Raw genomic sequence first — 21,431 nt, 5'->3', positions numbered from 1 at the left:
GTTTGACAGTTAATTTAGCCATTACAAAACTTGTGGTCAAAGTTACGACACTATTATGGGTTTGATATAAATATAAATTAATCCCGATATTCTTTTCAATCCGTTTACTTTACAATTTTGTCAGTTTAATGACCAAAAAATACTTGATATGTACATGTATTCCTCCATCCTTCTGGAGAAAATGACGTAAAAAAAAATATAGTGTCAGATTTTCATCTTTGTTCATGAGGGATACAAAAGAGGAACCCTTTCAATCAATGTTTAATTAGTCCACGTGTTTAATAAAAAAAATAAAAAAATGCCTACCAACACTGGTAGACCAAGAACACCTTGTGGTGTGAACCTGGACCACATCAGCACAACAGTTCTCTAAAAATGTAATTTAATGGATTTAATGGAAAAAGAAAGTGATGAAACACTTATTTTCTTCTAAACTACATGCACAAAGTATTTCTGACCAGAAGATCTATTTACATTAAATGGGTAAGAATCAGCATAAAAAAACACTTATTTAGTAGCAGGTGTCAATGCACTCCTATACTGCCCTTCTCCACACGAATGCACAAACACATTCACATTAAATTGCATTTGCTTCAGTCTTTTGGATGATTTTTGGAGCAGGGACATAGTCTGAACTGTACTCTGAATCAGAAGCAGCTCTTTTGATGCTGGATGGAAGCCTGTGGTGAGGGTCTGGACAGACATCTCCTACTGAGCCGCCGAACACTTCTCTGTAGACTTCCACAGTCTCCGCTGAAGTCTGCATGTCGAGAACTTGACGCAAGCCCTCAGCTGCCTGCTTCAGACTTTTCAGAGACTGAATAGAATGAAGGAAAATGGGGAATGTTAATACAAATGTATTTTTGTCTATAGCTATTACTGAAATGTTCAGCTTGTTAGGATACTTAAAGATTTTTGAGCTCAAATAGACAAGCACATAGTAACATGCAATCCAGAAGAACTGTATGAAGGTAAATAACATTGATTTGTACCTTCATAACCGTACTGGCTTGTTTGAACATTGCAGGTGTAGCAGCGGAAACATTTCTGATGATAGTGTCTGTGAAAACAATGTTTAACAGGTATTTATTAATATTGCATAAAGCACTGTTTGTATCGCAATGTACTTTTGCAAATAAAAAAAAGGATGGGGGCACGCACCTTGAGCTGGATCCGGCTTTAAGTCTTGTGGCTTCACTGCCTGTTCATACAAACCCTAAAATAATGGATGAACAGTAAAAACATATGAGCTACATACGCACAGCAACATCAGGGGATTCAGTCTTTCTAGAAAATCAAGCTGAGCTGTTCTCAGAAAAAGCATAAAAGTTTATTGCACTTTTTATCCCAGTGTCACATATGAGTTACAGCAAACACAATAGACCATTTTTGAATATATGAGGACATCTAGTGGCCAGAGGCGGAACATCTAAATGTTTAACATTATTAATTTACAGCCTGATGGGTGTTTCCAAATAGTTCAAATTTAACAAATAATAAACATTTATAATCATATTAAAACTAATAGTAATTTTCTAATGTTATTATTGATTAATTAATTGATTATGTTTTCCTTAGAAACATCGCAGTTTGGATTTAAATAGGTAAATGCTTAAGAGTCTATGATTGGATCATTATTGCAGTGATTATTATGTTTCTAGCTTATTGTATGTTTGGCAACAGTTCTTCTAACCATAACTGATGGAGTGTGTAGCTTTTCATTTCTTAAACAACCATGTAGGAAGACACACCATGGCCATATCCTATGATGGCAATGTCAAGATTCATCATCAGGCTCAGATTGTGAAAGAATTGTTGGGAGGAAGGCAAGCATGAAGAATCATTTCCAGACCTTAAATTCACTGAAAGTCTTTGGGATGTGCTGGAGTAGACTTTACTAGAGTAGCATTGTCAATACAAGATCTTGACAAAAACTTGATGCACCTCTTGATGGAAATAACATCACAAGATGTATCACATTTCATCAATTAGGGTTAGAATAACTGTTGCCAAACATATAACATGCTAGAAGCATAATAATCACTGCAATAATGATTCAATCATAGACTATTAGTGCTGTCAAATCGATTAATCGCATCTAACATAAAAGTTTGTAAATCTATGCAAGTATAGTCTATACATACACAGTACATACAGACTTCTAATAATCATTCGTAATTCATAATTATTTGTGTAATGGAGTTTCAAATGAAAAGAAAAACAGCATGTCTCACCAGAAGTTTCCTCTCTGCTCTTAATGATCGCACAACCTGCTTGCGTATTTGTTTTGGGTAAGAGTTGCGTTTGCAGGCGGTCTCTACTATCTTCTCATCCAGAATGTCATTTACAGTGCTCTCATTATCTAAATATATATATAAAAAAGGTTCATTATGTTGTGGCCTTGGTTTGCAAAATAAGTTCTCTGAAACTGTGACAGCAACTTACCTTCACAATATTCCTCTGACGCCTCGTCCCATGACAAGCCACCAAAACTATATTTTCTTGTACTGTGAACTCAAAATTCTAAAAGATAAAAGAGACAAATAAGGTGAATGGAAGAAAAAACAAAGACTATGACAGCAAATATGATGAAAAACACTTTTGAGTTAATTAGTCAAAACACATTGACCATTACAAAAAATGTACCATAATTTTGTTATAGTAAAAGTATAGTAATTAGTAACCATGTTATTTTTGGCGGATTGCTTACCATTTGTATAACCACAGTTTTACTACAAATACCTTTTTTTTTTTTTTTGGTTTTATTTGTAGTAAAACCATGGTTTATTTTCGTAAGGGATAACTACAGCCACAGTTGCAATAAAAGTCAATGTCATAAGTAACTTATGATTACCACAAAAATACCACAGGGAAAACAGATGGTGTTACTATAGGTAAAACACACACACACACACACACACACACACACACACACACACACACACACACACACACACACACACACACACACACACACACACACACACACACACACACACACACGGTAAACTTGATATGGACAAGAATAATCCAACTGACATATCTTTAGACTTACCACAACCATTTCTTGCAACAGTTTGGCCTTATCTTCCTGAGAAATATGGCATTGGCCATCGAGCAACTTTTTAAATAAGTCTTTATACTTTTCAAGTTGATCACGAACAATTTTTTTCGACTTGACATTTACTCTCGAATCCGCCCCACTCGCACGGTCGTCCTCCATGACTGCCGCTTATTTTTCAAAATAACACTGGAAACGGAAGCAGAATGTGTTACTACGAAACAAACCCTGAAAAACAATTCGACGGAAGAAACGTTCCACCCTTCACGCAATCGTGAGACGCCACCATAGACAGTATAAGAAAGGACGCCACACGGACAGATGGGAAAATGCTGATCATGAAAACCAAAACAACGAGTGGTTTAAAAACAAGGTTAATTTTTGAAGAGAAAAATATTTTATATAGGCTACTCTAAAATCATGGCTAGAGAGTTCATTGACTGCCACTGTCACCTTTCAGCAAATGAGTTTACACAGGTAAGAAAACTCATGAAGTCATCAAATTCAATTGCGAAAGGCTTATCTTAAAGCAATAAGGTCTTTATGGTCTTATCTGTCATCTCTTTATAAATGTGTGTTACAACCGTACTGAGAGATTAAAAAAAAAAATTAAACCAGACTAAGCAGGTTTGCTGGTCTCAGCTGGTTTAGGTTTGTTTTAGAGTTTAGAACGAATCTAATTATTTTGCCATGGTACAGGTACTTATAGTAAATTAGGCCACTTTTTGTACCAAATGAAGTTACAATAATCAAAGACAAATATTTTCATATAGTGTTTTATGTAAACTGGCTATGTATGTCGTCAGTATCATTGTGTTTATATAAACCATACAGATAAAGAGTTTGTTGCCACACCAAGCATAAATCAAGTTCACAGTGATACAGTTACAGAAGTTAGTTATTTTCATGTTTTTCCCTAGGACATAGATGATGTACTTCTGAGAGCTAAACAGGTAAGCTTTTGTCAAGCCTCTGAAAATAAATAAACAAAAACGGATAATAAACAAGATCCAAATGTTGCAACAATGACCTCTTCTGTTTAATGTAATATTAGACTGGAGTGAAAGCTCTTGTGTCAGTTACAGAGGGAGCCAGTGAGTTTGAGAAAGTTATTCAGTTGTCAAAAACGTAAGTAGAACACAACCTCTCATGTGTCAACAAAAGTTTTGGATGAGAACATTCCCACTTTCCTGAATCTCAAAAGCATCATGTTGCCTTTAAAATGACTAAGTTATAGTGTGCTTACACAGCACCGGACACATGCAGCTTTACTAATATTTAATATTTTTCTTATAGCTATCCTGGTTTTGTGTTCCCTTGTTTTGGCATTCATCCCCTTCAAGGGTCAGGGAAAGACTTACACAGTGTCAAGGTTCAGGTGATTATGACAAAAATAACAAAGAAAGATAGTTTTATTATGATATTATGAGACATATTATGATCTTTTGGTGCAAAAAGATTAGTTTTGTTTTGACAGGACCTGGAGCCATTCCTTCCTTTGTTCCAAAAGCACAGAGATAATATCATTGCCATTGGAGAGGTACAGTATGATAGTGTCTTGGAAGATTATTTTAAACAGACACTATTGGGGATTTTTATATTATTATTTATATTACAAAATATTATTTTGAATTATTTGACCCAGCATTTACCAAACCAAAATAAAACATTAAGCTTACTTTAATTGCATAGTTTTTATACCTTTTTAATGGACATTATAGTCTTGTAGCATAGAAGTTGAGACTTCCAAAGGGGCCTCAATATGACTTAAAATTATAATAAAATAAGACAGAATGAGCATTAAAATAAGCCTAAACAAGTAAATATACACAAGATATTTAGCAAACTAAATACATATGTCCTTAACAACTGTTTTTTTTTTTCTGTGAAGAAATCAAATTCCGATAGCAAGTCTAATTTCAAAAGTGTGATTTCTCGACCTGGAAAAAAAATCATGTAAATAACTCAAATCTTGTAACTCCATGGGCATTATTTTGTCTTACTGAAAATACATTTTTCTAGTTGTGAAAAGCGCTAACAAATTTTATCAAGGTAGAAATTTGCAGGAAAAACAATAACAATATCCTTAATCCTTATCCAGTAAATCATAAAAACTTGAAAAGTCGTGGGGCCTTCAAATATTGTTGTATTTAATGGAGGGCCTTGGAGTCAAAAAGATTGAGAACCACTGGTCTTGGGATAATGAAACTGTTTGTACGAGACTAGTAGAGCTAGGCCTCACATTTAAGTCGACTTCGAATCATGAGTCTCTCTAGTTCAACTACTTGTGTGATCTACTGTATGCTTACCAGTATTTTCTTTTCTCAACAGATTGGTCTTGACTTTACCCCCTGGTATGCAAATACTAATCAAGAGCGTGATGAACAGATAAAAGTCTTTACAAAACAACTTGAAATATCTAAAGAACTGGATTTGCCTGTGTGAGTGGCAACATTACATTTTACTATAGAGCAACAGGCAACCATACAAGCCGCTCAGATATGTTGACATTTTAACATTACTTTGCACACAGGACTCCAGACTGCGACCTAATTGTCACATTTTGCAATCTTTTTTCTTGCCGGTGCGACAAAATTTTGTTAGAGGTGGCACTGGTGCCACTACCATGTTGCCCAACTGATAAGAGCTGCCATTTCTGTTGCATATGAAAAACATCAAATGGCAAATGAAACGAAGAACGAAACCGCGCTTCTCGCCACAGTATTAATAACATTGCTGCGAGATCTAGTGAGAAACATTTAAATTCAGCGCAGAATTCTCTGTTATAAACCATAGATATCAGGTCAAACAGCGCTGACGTGGAATCCAGAAGAAACATTGTTCCATGAACAAACAAGCTATAGAAGGCTTTTCAGTCCATAAATCACCAATATTCAATATGGATTTAATGTAGTAACGCAAACTGTTACCATGGTATTGTGGCAGAAATAGTTTTTACATTATTCATGTCAGGGTTTGTGAGAGTGAAATTCAGGTACTTTTTTCCAAGTGCTTCACACTTTTTCCAGCACTTCAAAGCTCTAAATGTAATTACATTTAAATGTGATTTTTAATGTGATTAAAAAATAAAATAAATAAAAAACTTGGTTACACTTTATTTTAGGGGGTCCTTGTTACAGTGTAATTATACATTTAAGTACTGAGTAATATTAATTAACTAGGCCTACATGTACTTACTACAGTATATGGTAGGATTAGATTTGGTTTAGGTTTAGTTGCATCAAATTATGCATCATTTATAGTAATTACAATAGAAACTACATGTAATATTTGTAACAAGGAAACTTAAAATAAAGTGTTACCAAAATATTTAAAGTTTTCCGGAAGAACTTTATTTTACTGTCCTGTTCCCCATGTACAGTACATAGGATGTACACTTTTTACATATGACTTGTTGATAAAAGTTCATTTTATTTGCATCTCAACTCAAGCTCAGTGCTTTATTTTCAAATGTGCATTTCCAAGAAATAAACGTGTAATATTATTAATTACTGCACTAATTAATGTAAAATAATAGTAATTTTATGATTAAATGACCTTCATGATTAAAACTCCTGCTACCAGATCAGGTGCTGGTGCCACCATCTGTAGAACTTAGTGGCACCAGTGCAAATGCCCTCAAATGTTAATGTGGAGCCCTGGCATAGCAACATATATTGTACATCCTGAACTGACAGTTCTTTTTGCAGGCTCTTTGACGCTCTTATCTCTTGTCTTGAAGGAATGTACATTCCCGCTCAGCAGCCAAGGTTACCATAGCCACAATGAAAGAACTAGGTAAGATCTACCAGCTAGCAAATCATTGTGTCTCTGTGACCTTTCTGAATTTCTAGCATAATTCTGCTTTTATGTCTTCAGGGATTAGCCAAGCATTGTTGCATAATTTTGCCGGGAAGCCATCAGTTGCCATGGAAGGGGTTCATGCTGGATTCTCCTTCTCCTTTCCGCCTGCCGTCAGCAAAAACGAGCAGGTTTGATAAGGATTCTCCTTTAATAACTTTGCTCGTCTGCCATAAAGTCATAAACAAGTATGATAAGTATGCAATAAAGACATGAAACATATATTAAAGAATCTCAGATGACCCTGTTCCACGTCGCACACCCCGTACACAGAATGTATGTTTGAACTGGAAATATATGTACGATTTAACTGAAGAATCTCAGAAAAAATGGTACAAAAGCTGTCACTGGACAATTTACTTGAAAAAGGTTCTAATGCGTACCATTTAGGTAATAATATGCACTCTTTAGGTACAAAGGTGTACCTTTTTAAAGGGTACTGCTTCAGTGACAGCTTTTGTACCTTTTTTTCTGAGTGTATATGTGACAGATATAGTTTAGTTTTCTTTAATATATGAATACTGTACTTTAAATGCAGAGAGCAAAATTAATCAGACAGATTCCACTGGAACACATTTGCCTTGAGACAGACTCTCCAGCCTTGGGGCTTGACAATCATGTAAGTCCTAATCTGTTATAATAATCAGATTTTCTGTATGACTGAGATGTTTTGAACCTCACTGCCTGTGTTTTTTTTTTTTCTTTTTACTGCTCTAGGTTAGAAATGAACCCGGAAACATAACGATCAGCTGTGAATACATTGCGAAAGTTAAGGGAATATCTTCAGGTCTAGTAATGGAAGTCACAACACAAAATGCCCTTCGATTGTTTTCGAGGTTAAAAACCTAGAGTTAATATTATCTTATTTAATTTTGTAAATAAAGAGCTCACTCAAAAACCAATTGGTTTTATCCATGCACTTAAAATGAATGGAGTCTGGAGCTTTTAAGCTTCAAAAATGTATGCAAAATCACTGTAAAAGTATCATAAAAGGATCTATTAGATTAGTGAGTAAATCTTTCTGGCCATTTTTGTTTTGAGAAAAAAAATTTCCCCATTAAAACATTATTCAAAAGTTTTTCTTTTCTGTTTCTTTAAAAAATAAATTCACACAGGTTTTGATACAAGTATGATGGGCAAATGACAAATGTTCATTGTATGCCAATGACTTTGTAATACCATTATTTTTTTATATGTAAAATAGTTTAAATAATAAAAAAATAAACCACTACGTTTTATTGCCAGATTGGTTCATTATACATGTTTATTGCTGTCTGGAGAAAAACATTTGCTCTGCACAGTGGTTGATTGCAGTTCCTCACACCAGGTGAGCATTACAATCTGGAAGGATAAAAGTAGACCATATTTTACTTTATCATGGAAAATGTAACCATAATGCTATTTGAAGTATAGTTGACTTTCCCAACAAATTTAAAAAAGAGAGTTGAGGCTCATCTTACAGCTGTCTTCGAAATGCTTTCGCTCGGGATGTGTGGTGTTGTTGCTGCCCATCCAGGAGCATCGCTGCTCGGTACTCGGAGTCTGCAGCGCGCTGAACTCACAGCTGCTTCTGAGGTGACGACGGAAGTGCTTTCTTTCAGGTAAATTCCAAGACCTGTTGGTTGCCTCTACGCAACACCACGTCTCTCTCTGCATATTCAACTTGTACAGTTGGTCTTGCTTCGATTTTGACATGGTATTCATTAAATGTAGGCTACTACAGTCGAAATAGCGATAGCATATGGCCAGTTCAGTCGTTAATGTTTGGAAAGATGTAACTATGGTAACCACGCATGTAATTTCTGCCCATATAAAAAAATATTCAGAATTCGTTGTAATTTAGCTCGTGTTTTGTTGGCTTTGTGTCGCGGATAATTCAGTTTGAATGGACATGTAACCGTTAAGTTAGATATCAAGAAAAACTATCTTATCTATCTATCTATCTATCTATCTATCTATCTATCTATCTATCTATCTATCTATCTATCTATCTATCTATCTATCTATCTGTTATCTATCTATCTCCTGCCTATATTATAATATAATATTATATATATATAAGAAATATGTGTAAAGGATGTAATGATGTGTAAATGTTTTCCACGCAGGCCACAACTCAGCACTTGATGTAGAATAAAATATAAGTTGAACTTAAGAAAGAATAATTATAAAGCAAAATTAAAACTGTACCGCCAAAATTAGTAACGTTAGGCCTAAATGTGTTATTAATAATTATTTCTTACATCATCGCGCTTTATTTAATTTCACTCGATTCCCCAGGCAAGTTTGAACAGAGATTTCACCGTATTTTACTATATGAAATGGCTTTACATATATTCATTTTTGTACAGTGTGCTTATTAAATAAATGAAACATTTTATGAATAAAGAAAAAAAGGTATATTACATATAAACTGCCAAAAAAGCTACATAAATGTCAGTACTTTAAAAACATTGTTTTCAGCGGGGGGGTTTCGTTTCTTTAAAATGTTTATTTCTATACATTTATAAAATATAAGACATTTTAAGAAAATTGCAAATTAAGAGCAGTCTTGTGTGTTGATGGGGAAAGAGAAAAGAGTGACTGACGCAGCTCTCATTGTTCATAACGTTAGTAGTCTACAGTAGAAAGGCTCGCCTACTTGCCCCGCCCCTTCTGCAGTCTCATTGGTCCTTGCCAAACGTATAAATCAGCTTACTGTAGTGAGTAAAAGGGGAACAAATCCGAAGTGGATGCGCAGATCACGCCATCATCATCTCTCACATGCTGCTGAAGCCGGCAGTGAAAGGAAACGTGGTCCCAATTCAGCCAATTCATCTTAAATTACAGCGTTTTATTTGCATTATTATCAAGTGGACCTTCCGAAAACGTCATCCTTGTCTCTTTGTGTCACGCACTTACCGCCTCAGGAAACGCTTTGTCAGAGAATTACACATCTAACAGTTAGATTTGATATGAATTAGAATCTAAGTGACTGGGTTAATTTAGCCGAAATGGTGGCAGGCGAGTTTCTTCCAGAGCAGCATGTTCTGCCTGACAGCACACCTGATGGCATTGTCACGGAAGCAAATACAGACGACGACAGCGGCTACAAGGAGCTTTCCAATGGATCGGTCCATATAATATTGGATCCAAAGGTGCTGGAACAGGAGCTTCCACCACCGGATGAAAAAGAGGCGATGCTTCCCGCCGAGCACAATAACGATGCGCTCGAGACGAGACTCTACTGGAGGCGGTTCTCCGTTCTCGCCGTGTTCAGCCTCTATTCGCTAGTCAACGCCTTTCAGTGGATCCAGTACAGCATCATTACGAACATCTTCATGGAGTATTATAAAGTATCAAGTATTATGATTGACTGGCTCTCCGTGGTCTATATGGTCGCATATGTGCCTTTAATCTTCCCCGCGACGTGGCTGTTAGATAAGAAGGGGCTGAGGATGACTGCGTTGTTAGGGGCCGGGTTGAATGCTCTGGGTGCGTGGGTGAAGTGCGCCAGTGTGGGGCCCAATCTGTTCTGGGTCACCATGACCGCACAGATCATATGCTCTGTGGCACAGGTGTTCATTCTCGGTCTCCCCTCCAGAATCGCGTCGGTTTGGTTCGGCCCGAAAGAAGTTTCCACGGCCTGTGCCACAGCGGTGTTGGGCAACCAGGTGTGACTTGTTAATTATGTCATTAGAGATACATCTAGTTAAATATTACTCGACATTGATATGACATTGTACGAATGTCACTTGCCTTGGTATTTAAAAGCACGAATAGGTGCAGTCAGGACACCTTCTTTAAATAATTTCACCTTATGTTGTAGCATTTACCAAAAATGCCATGGTTACAAAAGTTTCCACTAAAATACCTGCTGGAAAATTCAGTTTTAGATGTGTTTTGGAATGTCTAAAATGATCACAAAAATAGGTCTTTCACGCATTCCTCAAGTTAAAGTTGGTCCAGATATTTGGAAGAATATTGGTAACCCAAACAGTTTCGTTTCCCATTGACTTCCATTGTATTTAACTGTTGTTATTATTATTTTAGTGAGAACTATGGTAACCATTATACATTTGTGTTAGGGTACTTGGTATTTAAATACACAGTGATATAAACACTAATTTAAAGTTAGGCCATACATATTTAACATTTGTTTATTTATTATTCTTAAAAGGTGTAGTGTTTTATTATTGTTTAATGTGCTTATTTTTGGCGACTTAATGGTCTGCTTATTTCCATTCAGCTTGGTGTAGCCATAGGTTTCCTGCTCCCACCTGTACTGGTTCCCAACACGGCAGACGACAAAGATCTCATGGGCCACAACATCAGCATAATGTTCTATGGAACAGCTGGAATTTCAACTCTGCTCTTCCTTCTAACAATATTTGGTAAGAATCCGTATACATTTCACATTCTTAGAACTTTTTAAGATAAAGGAGATAAAGAAATAAACATGGAGATAAAAAATAATAATAATACAACTGATGCATGTAGTCTAAAGAAATCATGGAAAATATTCTTCTCTCTTACAATTCATTCTTCTGCATGCTATGCTTTTGTCATTATGGTTAACAATACACAATCAACTAGTTGACTTGGAGCAACTTGCAAATTATCTTTGCATATATTGATGTGTCATCCGTCATCAGAATATGGAAAAGGGCTGTTTTATAAACATGGGCAAGAGAGTTGTATGCAACAATGATTCATATTTTAAAGAGTATCGAAATGAATACTCTGTATGTTAATCCCTCACAACATGTTTAGTAATCTGATTATCAGAATTACATGTTCATGTGTTTCTCATTCTCACTTGCTTTCTCAGTCATTAAGGATAGACCTCCACTCCCACCCAGCAAAGCCCAAGCTGTTCTCTCCACTGGTCCAGATGAAGACTATTCATACAAACGATCAATCATCAACCTTTTTAGGAGCAAGCCCTTCATTCTGCTCCTCATCAGCTATGGTGAGAGAATTATTCAATACAAAAATTGAAAATTCTGTCATAATTTAAGGCCATTCACACCAAGAACGGTAACTATAAAGATAACTATATTAACTTTATGATAACCACACCACATCATTCTATTTATTCTAAGCACACGCTCCAGTTATGTGGTCTGACACATTAAATGCTTGAGGTGGCAGGATGGATTCTGATTGGCTGTCAATGTTTTTATCATTCATCAGCTGGAAAAACAGTGATTCCAGCAATATTTTTCCTCTATGTCATTATCGTTATTGCTTTAGTGTGGATTCTGCTATTCCTTTATATTTAATTTTTTTTTTAGAACTATTACCTATCCTTATAGTTATTGTCCTTGGTGTGAATAAGCCTTAACTCCACACGTATGTTGTTTTAAACCTGTATGACTTTCTTTCTTCCATGGAATACAAAAAAAAAAAAAAAAAAATCTTTAAAATATGATGTATTTCATTAAATGCTTTTTATTTATTGTTTATTTTTTAAATGTTCATTTTTGGGTTCACTGTTCCTTTAATCTAAGCTTAATATTTTCCAAGTGCTTTCAATTGAGCGCTATACACCATTCATTATGAGATGATTTCTGTTATTTTATTTTGTGTATGGCTTATTAAATGAATACTGTAATTATACAGTATCATCAACCTTCTCTAATGCTACCTACAATTTTCAGTTTTATTATATAGAAAGTTCTGCACTTCAGCAAATATTGTCAACTTTTTTTCAAGCATCATTTTCAAAATATCTGATAATGTGTTTAGGCATCATGACCGGATCATTCTACTCTGTATCTACACTTCTCAATCAAATGATAATTACTTACTATCCGGTAAGTGACCTTTGATAAACTCTGTATTTACCGCTTTAGCATGACTATGCCATGTGCTTGTGTGTAGGGGTCTTTCTGGGTCCGTCTCAGGCGCACCACGGTACTCTTTTCCGGGAATGGGCTGCTGGTCACCGATTTATTGTCCAGTTCATTAGCTGCTTTTCATGCATGCCTGCTACTCATGACAGAGCCCAAATGAAAAGACAAGCTCTTCTGTGTACATCCCCAAGTTTGATCTGTCCGAATGTTCTGCAGGCTTTCCCACAAGGCTTCAGTTTAGAGACCGCACACACCATGTGATATTTCTTCCCTATCTGGTCATGAGATCTTTTAAAAACAGCTGTCACTGACAAATTAATGAAAGCTGAGCCAATTGATGAGTTGAGTTGGTGCACACTGTACGATTTATAATAGCATTTACCATTTTTGCTTGTCATACTGTACAAACATGATCCCCGCTGTAAGCCATGTCACACTGTGCGACAGTCAAGATTTGTTAAAAAGGGATGCATGAAGGAAAAAAGAAGATGTACAGTATGGATTCGCAAAATGGTGGCCAAAATCGTACAGTTTTGCACCCGGCTTTAGTCAAAAGTGTTGCAGTAGATGAGGCCCAAAATACATGCAATCAGCTGCTGGTTATAAACTGGAAGCCTATTGAACTTGGTTTTGTGAGCTCTTTATACCAAAATCTTGAGATCAAATCTCAAGGACAGTATCACTTGCATGTTTAAATGTGATAGAAATGTTCAAATCACCTTTAAACCTTCTAAAATCTTTTTTTTTAGGGTGAAGAGCTTAACACAGGCAGAATCGGCTTGACTTTGGTGGTGGCTGGAATGTTCGGCTCAATACTGTGTGGAGTCTGGTTGGATCGTACTAAATCCTATAAGTATGTATATCTGCTAAACCAGTGGAATTCTTTGGCTTTGAAGCATTAAGCTCTTGCACTCATATTAGTACCAGATTTTCATTATTAGCAGCTGCTAATCCATAAATTGTTTTGACTATGTTGAGTATATTTATTTTCTTTCTAATTTTTAATTTAAGGTGCCACCTCATTAACAAAATTTTCACAAAATATTGTGGGCAAAAAGGTCAATTTTCTGTTGTCAACATTGTAGTGATATATGAATTACAGCTCACACAGAAGTCACTTACAAGCCAAGCAGCTTTCTGTTGGTCAACACAGTGACTATACCGGACCAACTTGAACCCATTGGGAAATCTGCCTCGGGAAAACTTTTGTCCCCACACAAAAAAGATTTGAGACAAGCAGCTTGTCAAAGGTTTTTAATTTTTCCTTTCACCCTTTAGATTGACAACATTGATCGTCTACGTGCTGTCCTTTATTGGAATGGTGGTGTTCACATTCACGCTGAACGCTGGATATCTGCTTGTTATCTTCTTTACTGCTGGGGCTCTAGGGTAAGCCTGCCATTAAAGTTCAACTTCTGAAATTAGTATCTTGATTCACAAGTCAAGTCAAGTCAAGTTTATTTTGTATAGCGCTTTTCACAATACAGATTGTATCAAAGCAGCTTCACAGTATTAAATTTAAATAATACAACAAAGTTTGTTTCAAGAGGAATTTATTGATTGATAAAATTAAATTAAATATCCCCAAAATATCCCCAACTGAGCAAGCCAAAGGCAACAGTGGCAAGGAACCGAAAAACTCCATCAAGTGACCTAATGGTGTCCTAAAACTCCATCAGGTGACCTAATGGTGTCCTAAAACTCCATCAGGTGACCTAATGGTGTCCTAAAACTCCATCAGGTGACCTAATGGTGTCCTAAAACTCCATCAGGTGACCTAATGGTGTCCTAAAACTCCATCAGGTGACCTAATGGAGAAAAAAAAACCTTGGGAGAACCCAGGCTCAGTCGGGGGCCAGTTCTCCTCTGGCATTTATGAGCTAGAGGCCGGATTGTAGTTTGAACTGTGGGATTATATGAATGCCTGGCTGAAGAGATGCGACTTTAATCTAGTTTTAAACTGGGAGAGCGAGTCTGAGCAACGAACAGTATCAGGAAGACTATTCCAGAGTTTTGGAGCCAAATGTGAAAATGCTCTCCCTCCTTTGGTGGTTCTGGATATCCTAGGTATGACCAAAAGCCTTGAATTTAGTGATCTTAAAGAGCGCGATGGATTATAGGGTGATTAGAAGATCCGTTAAATAGACTGGAGCTAAGCCGTTTAGGGCTTTATAAGTCAGTAGCAATACCTTGTAATTAATACGGAACTTTATAGGTAACCAATGCAGTGATGATAAAATCGGTGTTATATGATCATATTTTCTTGATCTCGTAAGAACTCTAGCGGCGGCATTTTGGACTAACTGTAGCTTGTTTATTGAGGATGCAGGACAACCAGCTAATAAGGCATTACAGTAATCCAGTCTCGAGGTCATGAATGCATGAACTAACTTTTCTGCATCAGAAACTGATAGCATATTACGTAGCTTAGCAATGTTTCTAAGGTGGAAAAAGGCTGTTTTTGTAACATATGAAATATGATTTTCAAAAGACAGGTTGCAATCGAGTATAACACCCAGGTCTTTTACTGTAGCGGATAAAGTAACAGGACAAGTCCAGACAGATCACTATTCCTTTATTCTCTCTCCCAAGCATAGGTTGTATATCTTTTTTTTAGTGCTGTCAGTCGATTACAAAATGAACTAATTAATCACACATTTTTGTCAAATCAAACATGAGTTTTTAATTATTTTAATAGTTTTTTAATATTTCGTGTTTCCTATTGTTGTTTGATACATGTTTGTACATGCTGTACATTAGCTTCTCCCATTAAAATTGTTCTCTACCAGCCAGGTACATTTGACTCATGTTATTACTATTCATTTCAAAAGGTTTTTTATGACTGGTTACCTTCCCATTGGCTTTGAATTCGGTGTCGAAATCACATACCCTGAGTCCGAGGGCACGTCATCTGGTCTTCTGAATGCGTTTGCACAGGTATGTGTGGTTTGCTCATTCAAACTTTTTCTAATAAGCTTTCAGTTGACCATTAATTCAAATGACTCACTGTTCGGTTTTTATCACAGTTTTAGGGTCATGGTTTCGGTATGGTTCGGTTTGTGCTATGTTCAGGGATAAAAGGAATACTGTCAAATAAAAACAAATAATCAAACTACAAGCAACAGCACAAATAAATACAATAGAGCAAAGATACAAGGATGATTTCCTTGTCTTTTGTTGTACACTGATACTGAAAAAAGGCATTGTCTTTCTCAACTGTTAACATTAACTTAAGTCTTAAGATATAACCTACTATGTTTGCTAGAATACTCGACAAGACGGGCATGTTGACATACATTTTTGTGTGAATGTGTCCATTCAAATGCAAGACTTTCAAGGCTTTGAAGGCGTGTGTGCGCTTCGGATGAGCACAAATCTTCTCAAAGTTTTCTTTCGCCTCTTCTTGCGCATGTCATATTCGAGGATACGGCACTCACATTGAACAAAGTTTAGTAGACGCCAGACTGTGTATCCATTGACAGTCAGTAACATGCATTAGCCTAACTCTGTCTGTCTGTTTTATTTATTTTCAACAAACCATAATTATAGATATGTTTGCGTCGTCAGATTTTATATAAACGCGGTTCAAGTGGGTGCCGAACCCTTGGTGGAGAACAGTACGTTCTATGTTTTTTTTACCGAGAACCATTACTCCCCTCATTTCCATACACGCCCTGGTAACCACTTTCAGCTTGAACAGCCTGGTGAAAGAAATACACATCCTCATTTGAATTGACAAGCTTAGTCCTTTCGCATGTACTCTGTTTATCTCCAACATGTTGAAGAACAGGTTTAGATTATTCTTAAATAAGTCATTGGTAGTTAAGTATTTCTGTCTCATACTCTGTCTTTAATTTTTAGGTGTTCGGCATCATATTTACTCTCATACAAGGGAAGCTGACCACAGACTACGGCCCACTCAGCGGAAACATTTTCTTGTGTGTTTGGATCCTCCTTGGCATTTTTCTAACAGGTTACTATTCTTATTTACAGGCCTTTCCTATTATTGATCAGTGTTATATGTGAACAGTATTAAGAAACTTTTGTGTTGTTCCTACAGCTCTGATTAAATCAGACCTCAAAAGAAACGACGTCAATGTGGGCAATACAAACAAAGCACAAGCAGTAAGTCTCATTTTTATGCTATTCATCACATTTGCTAAATAAATAGGCCAAACACAGAGATGCTCAACCATTCAAATCTTGATACAATTAGTATCAAGTTAGTACAAGATGAAAGTAAAATTTGAGGTTTGCCTGAGAATACAGACCAAACTATGCTATAATCAAAGTGAATATTCATTGGTACTGTCAAGGTTGAGGTAAGGGATGAGTCGAGGACTCGAGAATGCAGAATTTTTGCAGAAACCGGTAGCAGAACTTGACTTGACTTGACCAACAACAAGGCACAGAATACACACAAGAGGGAACATTCCGGCACAAGACGATCTGGAACAGGACGATCTGACACAAGAATGCAAACACAATCAGAATAAATAGGGAGCAAACAAGGCAGATAATGAAGGAGAACAGGTGGGGCAAATGAACCAATAAACAGATAACAGGAAGGGTGGGGTTACACAATAGACATGAAAGCACATGGCACAAAGAACCAGACAAGCAAGCCGTGCGAAAACACAACAAGAAAGCACATGGATGATGTAAACACGAACCACGTGCTACACAGAAAACAACACCACACACAGACAGAAGTACGTACGGCCCGAGTACAGAAGTGCGTATACACAAGATACACAAACACACGGAACATGAATGTCCGAACCCCCAACCGAAACTAAACTAGACCGAAGCACTGGGATCCGAACACCACGCTCCGCACACAAAACAATTTGTGGACAAAAGACAAGATAAGACAATAGCAGTGTCAGAGTTCTGTCACCAAAGCCAAGAACAAACAGACCGAAGTGACAGAACCCTGACAGGTACAGAGAGTTCAAGGATTTTGCCTGACATGTTTGAAAGTAAAATGTAATGTCAAGAAGTGTTATTTTACCTTTTATGTTTGTTCTCTGTTTTTCAGTGTACACTACCATTCAAAAGTTTGGGCTCAATAAGAGTTTTTGGTTGCGCTTTATTTTACAGTACGTGCACTTGCGTGTACTTAACTAATAAAGTACTGGGTAATATAAGGTCACTACATAGGTTAAGGTTAGGTTTAAGGGTAGATTCCAGGTTTAAGGGGTTAGTACCTAGTTATTACACAGTTATTGTAATTACTATAATAAGTACATAGTATGTACATGTAAAATAAAGCAAAAATTTTTTTAATAAATATGAATACTTTTATTCAGCAATGGTGTACGGAAGAGGATTAGGGCCAAGCAATAATAAAAAAATAAAACCCATCTCGAGATTAAAGTCATTTTAATGCGAGATTAAACTCGTTAAATTTTGAGAGAAAAAAAGTCGAAATACAATCTTGAGAATAAACTCATTACATTTCGAGAATAAAGTCGTTGTGTTTTGAGAAAAAAGTTGAAATAATCGTGAGAATAAGAAATTCCACACCTTGAGGATCAACAAGTTTAATAATGCGTCTTATGGTATCCTGGGAAATCGCGCGTAGGTGAAGCCAGCGATAACCTTGCATTTGTCCACTGGTTGTCATTTCATGTTGGACAAAAGCGAGTACATCGCGCAAATTGGACAGATTTTTTTCTTCTAAAAAGACCTAGCCGCTTGCAAATTCTCTTTAAAGTTCGTATGCTAATTATTATTCTGTCATAATTAGCTAAAGTTGATAGTATTTCTTTGTTACTGAAAGAATGTCTAAAATATAGCTTGCCTAAGTGATCCAACTCTGCCATGGGCTATGTAATGAACACCGATCGAATGCGTTATTCTCTACATTTCATTTTGACTTTTTTTCTCGAAACACAACGACTTTATTCTCGGAATTTACTGAGTTTATTCTCAAGATTGTATTTCGAAAAAAAAAAATTCTCGAAATTTAACGAGTTTTTTCTCGAAACACAACGACTTTATTCTCGAAATGTAATGAGTTTATTTTCTCAAGATTGTATTTCGACTTTTTTCTAGAAATTTAGCGACTTTTTTCTCTAAACACAACATCGTTATTCTCGATATTTAATGAGTTTATTCTCAAGATTGTATTTTGACTTTTTTTTCTCGAAATTTAACGAGTTTAATTTCGCATTATAATGACTTTAATCTCGAGATGGTTTTATTTTTTTATTATTGCTTGGCCCTAATCCTCTTCCGTAATGGTGCATTAATTTATAATGTTACAAAAGATTTCTGTTTCAAGTAAATGCTGTTCTTTTCAACTTTTTATTTATCAAATAATCCTGTAAAAAATGAATCAGGTTTACCACAAAAATTATAAGCAGCACAACATTTGATAATCAGAAATGTTTCTTGAGCACCAAATCAGCATATTAGAATGATTTCTGAAGGATCATGTGACACTGAAGACTGGAGTAATGATGCTGAAAATTCAGGAATGAATTATATTTTAAAATATATTACTATGGTAAATAATTATTTTATTTAGTTTTACTGTATTTTCGATCAGATGAATGCAGCCTTGGTGAGCATAAGAGACTTCTTTCAAAAACATTTAAAAAATCTTACAGATCTCAAACCTTTGATTAGTAGTGTATTTAGCCTTCGATATCCTGGTGTTCAAGATAACCATTTGATCAATTAATTGCCGTCTTAAGGGACATGAAAAAGATTTCCATGTCTTAATGAGATCTTAATTTGAACACGTGTTTCTCTCCCCTGAAGGTTCCCACCGAGCTGCCTTCTGATAAAGCGTCCAGTGACGTCAAGCTGGAGACCTCTAGCTCACCTCGCGAGACTTCAATTTAAGTCTTAAACGTTTCCAACAGCACATCGAAAATCCCAAGAGATTACAGACTCTCCTGAGATGACTTGAAATCTCCTTATTTTACTGTGATGTAATGATGTCATAGCATCATTTTCAGTGAAAACAGACAGTGATAGATGTTCACAAATATGCTATTAATTAATTTCTCCGAATCTAGGCTGATATACAATCTGTCTCTTAATTATACATACATGCATGCATAATTTTATTTATTTATTGTTTCAAGAATTGTGGACCAAATATTAGGATTTTAACGTGGCTTTTAAGGCCCAAATGCACAATCATGTTGGTGTGACTGGAACAGCATATGTTTGTTTGCTTCGTCTCAAAGGACCTGTCTGACCGTGGGCTGCTGGGACGTTTCTAAAGTCTGCTGTTGCACTGCAGAACATCTACATGTAATAATTCCACAAAAAACATAAATTCCCATCTTATTTATTCAAGATGATGAAGTGTTATTTGAACTAAAAAGACATTGTATGCAAAATTGTTGTGTATACCGTATGTGAGTGCTTTAGCAAAATCGCCTACCATTACGAGACTGTGACATCAGTTCAAGTGTGTATGCTGTCATTGCAAGATAAAATCAAATATGTGTAAATGCAACTTTTTTGACCTATAACACATACAAATACTAGGAGAAGGCTTGTTTAGTCTTTTCCAGAAAGCACAAATTAACCTTTCAGCATTTGTACCACGTTAAGAATGTGGTTTGTTTAAATAAGTGTGAGGTTTAATGAATATGTCATGCCTCAAAGGTGTGGAAGAAAGAGCACTATTATTTTAATGGTTTATAAGTCTAGGTTTACTTGCTTTTAACTAATTTGCTTTTTTATTTTTGATGCATATTTATTGGAAAGATGGCTTTTTCCGGATTGTTTTCGTATTTATACATTTCTGGCTTGAATTTCTACTGTTTCTACTTAGTTTACTTGTTGGATAATGAAGGCAGCTGTGCAAACTGGGGTTTCACATGATTGTGAAATGATATGATATTAAAATGATGCTGGGAAATTCACTGTAAAGTAAAAAAAACTCATTTGCACTCTGAGCTTTAAAGGACTGGAAGGGACTCATGTTTCCATCACTGCTATTTTAAAATAAAAATTAAATAGCAAAAATTGAAATATGCCGTTTGTTTGTTATTGCAAAATATGTTATATAATACAGGGGTTCAAATATGATCATTCTCTAGCAAATTTTTAAAAGGCATCTATACAATTTCTCCTACAAATACCTAATATATATAATATATATAATTTATATTACATATAAATTACATAATTTATATATATATAAATCCTTTTGTCATTTTTGTCTTCCTTAGGTAAAATTAGAAATTGTGCAGAAGATATCCGATATCTTCTGCACAATTTCTAATTTTACCTAAGGAAGACAAAAATGACAACAGGATTTAGAAATATACAAAATATCTGGTAATACTTTATTTATGTTACATGTACTTACCATAGTAATAATAGCAAATGATGCATAATTAATCCTAATCCTACCCTAACCCTATAGTAAGTACATGTTGTTAATTATTATTACTCAGTCCTTAAACATATAATTACACTAACAATGACACCTTAAAATAAAGTGTAACCAAATAATTTTTCTTTCAGTATATTTTAATGTATCAAATGATTAAAACTGATGCAATTAGCACATATGTAAAACTGTCTTTACACTGCTCATATGAAGACAACCGGAATAAAATATTTTATGTTCTTATGAAATCCACTTTATATTGTGGATTTATTTATATAAATGTCTACAATATTATTCTGAAAATATT

At 35.6% G+C, this 21,431-nt stretch overlaps 3 protein-coding genes and 2 long non-coding RNA genes across 7 annotated transcripts; 2 read left to right on the top strand and 3 right to left on the bottom strand.

The window, feature by feature from the left end:
• Positions 1-254: 254 nt before the first annotated feature.
• Positions 255-3,310, bottom strand: nsl1 (NSL1 component of MIS12 kinetochore complex). Its single transcript, XM_082148318.1, is given in 7 exon segments — positions 255-817; positions 993-1,060; positions 1,162-1,216; positions 2,235-2,362; positions 2,446-2,490; positions 2,493-2,523; positions 3,056-3,310. Coding segments are annotated over 7 exon segments (735 nt in total). The 5' UTR covers positions 3,224-3,310; the 3' UTR covers positions 255-577.
• A 53-nt stretch (positions 3,311-3,363) lies between these two features.
• On the top strand, positions 3,364-8,153 carry tatdn3 (TatD DNase domain containing 3). Of its 3 annotated transcripts, none has more exons than XM_082148303.1 (10): positions 3,364-3,538; positions 3,982-4,014; positions 4,116-4,189; positions 4,358-4,439; positions 4,539-4,601; positions 5,393-5,502; positions 6,804-6,859; positions 6,941-7,053; positions 7,461-7,541; positions 7,640-8,153. In XM_082148303.1, the coding sequence occupies exons 1-10, from the start codon at positions 3,482-3,484 to the stop codon at positions 7,769-7,771; spliced, it is 801 nt and encodes a 266-aa protein (XP_082004429.1). In that variant the 5' UTR covers positions 3,364-3,481; the 3' UTR covers positions 7,772-8,153. The 3 variants fall into 3 exon arrangements, with proteins under 3 accessions (XP_082004429.1, XP_082004431.1, XP_082004430.1); XM_082148305.1 differs by having other exon boundaries at positions 7,645-7,782; XM_082148304.1 differs by lacking the exon at positions 4,539-4,601.
• Positions 7,972-8,844, bottom strand: LOC309482785. The gene is made up of 2 exons (XR_014200366.1): positions 8,383-8,844; positions 7,972-8,263 (listed from the first exon to the last, which is right to left on the bottom strand). It is a non-coding gene; the product is annotated as an uncharacterized lncRNA (long non-coding RNA).
• Positions 8,845-9,049: 205 nt separating this feature from the next.
• On the top strand, positions 9,050-20,760 carry flvcr1 (FLVCR choline and heme transporter 1). The gene is made up of 10 exons (XM_082148255.1): positions 9,050-10,575; positions 11,151-11,295; positions 11,733-11,873; positions 12,653-12,720; positions 13,509-13,612; positions 14,038-14,148; positions 15,591-15,696; positions 16,621-16,732; positions 16,820-16,884; positions 19,531-20,760. The coding sequence occupies exons 1-10, from the start codon at positions 9,916-9,918 to the stop codon at positions 19,612-19,614; spliced, it is 1,596 nt and encodes a 531-aa protein (XP_082004381.1). The 5' UTR covers positions 9,050-9,915; the 3' UTR covers positions 19,615-20,760.
• On the bottom strand, positions 14,216-15,305 carry LOC309482800. Its single transcript, XR_014200380.1, has 2 exons — positions 14,568-15,305; positions 14,216-14,474 (listed from the first exon to the last, which is right to left on the bottom strand). It is a non-coding gene; the product is annotated as an uncharacterized lncRNA (long non-coding RNA).
• Positions 20,761-21,431: the final 671 nt, after the last annotated feature.

Source organism: Leuciscus leuciscus (assembly GCF_965113295.1).
Source record: "Leuciscus leuciscus genome assembly, chromosome: 19".
NCBI lineage: Eukaryota > Metazoa > Chordata > Actinopteri > Cypriniformes > Leuciscidae > Leuciscus > Leuciscus leuciscus.
This window is presented reverse-complemented; position numbering and strand designations above follow the sequence as displayed.